The sequence below is a fragment of the Austrofundulus limnaeus genome, unplaced genomic scaffold, assembly GCF_001266775.1.
Source record: "Austrofundulus limnaeus strain Quisiro unplaced genomic scaffold, Austrofundulus_limnaeus-1.0 Scaffold344, whole genome shotgun sequence".
NCBI lineage: Eukaryota > Metazoa > Chordata > Actinopteri > Cyprinodontiformes > Rivulidae > Austrofundulus > Austrofundulus limnaeus.
The window spans coordinates 241003-244688 of NW_013952746.1; the positions used below are offsets into that span (position 1 = coordinate 241003).

At 50.4% G+C, this 3686-nt stretch overlaps 1 protein-coding gene across 1 annotated transcript; it reads right to left on the reverse strand.

The window, feature by feature from the left end:
- Positions 1-1139: 1139 nt before the first annotated feature.
- LOC106527832 (uncharacterized) lies at positions 1140-1866 on the reverse strand (the record flags this gene model as incomplete). Its single annotated transcript, XM_014022827.1, is given in 1 exon segment — positions 1140-1866. A coding segment is annotated over 1 exon segment (727 nt), but the record flags the coding sequence as incomplete, so codon positions are not given.
- Between the last annotated feature and the right edge of the window lie 1820 nt (positions 1867-3686).

A 3686-nucleotide genomic window follows, 5' to 3' on the forward strand; every position in this document is an offset into this window, starting at 1 on the left:
GGCGGGAGGAGGGGGCCTGGAGGCGGGCAAAAACTTTGACAGTTGAACAGGCTTGACTCGGGATACATGGAATGTGGGATGGATCTTCATGGTTCTAGGAAGTGTTAACTTGACTGCGACAGGGTTGATGATCTTGGAGATGGGGAATGGGCCAATGAAACGTGGGGCTAACTTTCMACAATCTACCCGGAGAGGCAGGTCCTTTGTTGACAGCCATACCTTCTGGCCTACTTGGTAGGCAGGTGCAGGTGTACGATGACGGTTGGCCGATCGGGTGTAGATGGCTGATGATTTTAGCAATTGTTGTCTAGCCTTCCTCCAGACTCTGACAGCGTTGGGCGGCTTGGAAGGCAGACGGGACAATAGCAGCACGATCCTGGGTAGCAAAAACGGGTGGTTGATAACCATACATGACATAAAAAGGAGACAGACCTGTGGCGCTGGATGGCAGGGAGTTCATGGCATGCTCGACGATGGGGAGATGCTTGGCCCAAGTGGTGGCGTCGTTGCCGCAGAGGATACGCAGACGGGTCTCCATTTCTTGGTTGGCTCGCTCCGCCTGGCCATCAGTCTGGGGGTGAAAACCTGAAGACAGGCTTAGTTCGATCCCTAGAGAAGTGCAAAATTCAGACCAGAATTTAGAGATGAACTGAGGACCACGGTCGGACACGATGTCCTTAGGTAAGCCATGAAGGCGAAAGACTTCTTTAATCATGATGTCGCTCAGTTCCTTAGACGTAGGCAACTTCTCTAGGGCTATGAGATGGACCATCTTAGAGAATCTGTCTATGACAGTGAGGATGACAGACTTACCCCCAGACTGTGGTAGGCCTGTAACAAAGTCCATGGCAAGGTGTGACCAAGGGCGTGAGGGAATGGGGAGCGGCCGAAGGAGACCCGCTGGTGGACGTCGAGATGGTTTAGCCTGTGAGCATTGGGTGCAAGCCCCAACAAACTCTCTAACYTCCTTAGATAAGGAACCCCACCAGAACTGTGACTTAACTAGATCCTCAGTTTTACTTATGCCCGGATGACAAAATACAGGAGATGCATGGCAGAACTGTAGTACNCTACAGGGTATCTGGGTGTTTTGCAACTCATTTGTGTGACAGATATTTCACTGTTGTCAGAGAACCAGCTCTCATTGTCGCTGCTGTCCGACACCTCCTTCCTCTCTGCAGCCAGCTTRCAGGCCTGCTTGCTGGCCTGTACAGCCGTCACCACATTCCTCCTTTTGCTTCGCCTCTTTAACGGGGCTGAAGCTTCCAGTTCCATCGCCTCCTCCGTTTCACTTGTCTCTCCTGCCACTCCAGTTCCAAAAACCAACTCTGCATCATTCTGTTCCTCCACCTGCACCTCTCCTTTCCCTCCCTGATCCCCACACCCTAAATGCTCCTCATCGCCCCTCACCTTCACCTGCTGCTCTCCCTGCACACCATTTCTCTCCCTCACTTCACTTTCACCCTCACCACCATTCACTCCATCACCATCACCATTAATCCCATCACCACCGCCATTCACCCCATCACCACCGCCATTCACCCCATCACCACACAACACTGTGCTCTCATCCATCCCTACGCCTACACTCATTTTCACACTTTCCACTCCTGACACCTCAACAGTACCTTCCGCCTGCTCTTCTGCAGCGGGCTCATCCACTACCACCGCGGGTTCTCCCACCGCAGCCGCCGCGGGTTCCTCCGCCGCGGCAGCGGGATCCTCCGCTGCTCCAGCCTCACCAGGTTGGCTCCCCACCTGCTTAGCCGCAGCGGGCTGCTGCTTTGCACTCGGCGGGGCCGGTCCGGCCCTGTCGGGGCACATTTTAATAATGAGCCCCTCCTGACCGCAACCGAAACACTTCATGCTAGAAGATGTAGCAAACAAGATGTAATCAAAATCATCTACTCTAACATGAAATCGAAGGTTGAATTCTTCATCCCTCCGATTTAATACCATAAACAGTTGTCTCTGTGGGAGACAACATGTTTTAGTAACGGTGATTTGCACCCAGAGGGTACTTTTTTTCACCGGTGAAACTATTTTACCATGTCGGGACAGCTCTTTGATCAAAAACTCGTCACTTATGAACGGAGATACGTTTGATAAAGTTATCTTAGTTGAGGGTAATGTTAGCGGCGTCACCTGTAAAAACAAGCCATTCACAGAAACGCCCACCTCCACCAACTGCTGAGCCTGCTCGACCTTCTCAACAAACAATATGACAGCTCCGTTCATGCAAGCTGCCGATCCAATGGACCCATGTCCAACCACCTTCCTGACAGCCAAACAAACTTCTTCCACGCTGCATGGAGAACCAGCGCCCACCTTGACACCGTTCCTCCGTGTCAGCGTGGAGAAACCCCCACCACCAACAACCATGGCGTTGTTAGACGCCGGCCAGCCAGGCACACCTGACGGCCACACCCGAACCCAAACAAAAAACCCTAAAAACGAGACAAAACAAACACAAAATCACAACTAAACAATTAACATAAACACCCAGTGAAAAAACAGCAAGAAAAAACACCAAGACAGTGATTAAATACTCACTCTCACTCTCGCTCTTCTTCCGCTCTCCACTCACCCTCCTCTCACAAGAAGAAGAAGAAGAAGAAGGTTAACTTATAATTCAGGTACCTCACTGATAAGTCTCATCCAGTGTATTCCATTTCTAGTTATTCTTCATCTGCCAGAAGTTCAAAGTTACTTGATACATAATTTTGTAATTTTGTGAAATACTGGTAAAAGATTTAAGCTGAAATGTCTCATCAACAAAATTCCACATTACTGTTATTGATCTGTTTCATGTCAGAAAGCTGTGAAACAAGAACTGTTTGTTTTTGCACCTTATACCACTGATGAGATCATTAATAGTTAAAAGTTAAAACAGAAAAGTTAAATCACAATCTCAACACATCACATTAAGATTAATAATGACAGGTCTGGTTGTTCTTGGCTTCTGTTTGCTTATTAATGGGAGACTCATAAATTTTAATGTGTAAGCATTTGCCTTTAAAAGCATCTCTTTCTCTGTGTGTGGGAGGGGTTGTTTTTGGTGACATTTGGGGCCAATTTTAAGACAAAAWTCCTACATTTGGGGACAACTGGTGCATTTGGGGACAAAAGTCGAGTCCCCATTTGGTTTAAATGCCATTGATGGGTTGGGGGTTGGGTTTAGGACCAAGGTGTGAACTGAGTTTAAGTTAGTTTTAGGGTATAGACACTTAGGGTTTTGGGTTAGAGTAGTGGTGGAGGGGAAACTGGCACCACGCCGGCCTCTGCCTCTTCTTCTTTGTCTTTTTAATTGCTCCGTAGAACAACACACACCAACAGTACATCTGGGGGTGGGGGTGTGGGTATCAGGGTCTTTATTCCCATCCCGTTCCCCGACTGCCATTTGAGGAGGGGGTCCTGAAGAAGAGCGGGCCGCCAGGTGCGGTCCTGGGCTGTGGGTGGGCTCGGGGCTTGGATGGTTGCCGGGGCGGGGCTGGCTCTCCATCCTCCCTGGTGCTGCTTGGTCTCCTAAGGTGTGGCTCTTGGTTCCTGTGGGTTGCCCTCTGGCCGGGGTGGCTGCCGGGTTACGGGGGGGTGGATGGCTGGGGAGGTGCACTTGGTCATTGGCGGTGTGGTGGGGTGGTCATGGGTGTGGCTTCTCTGCGGCGGGGGGCTGGCCGGGCATCCTG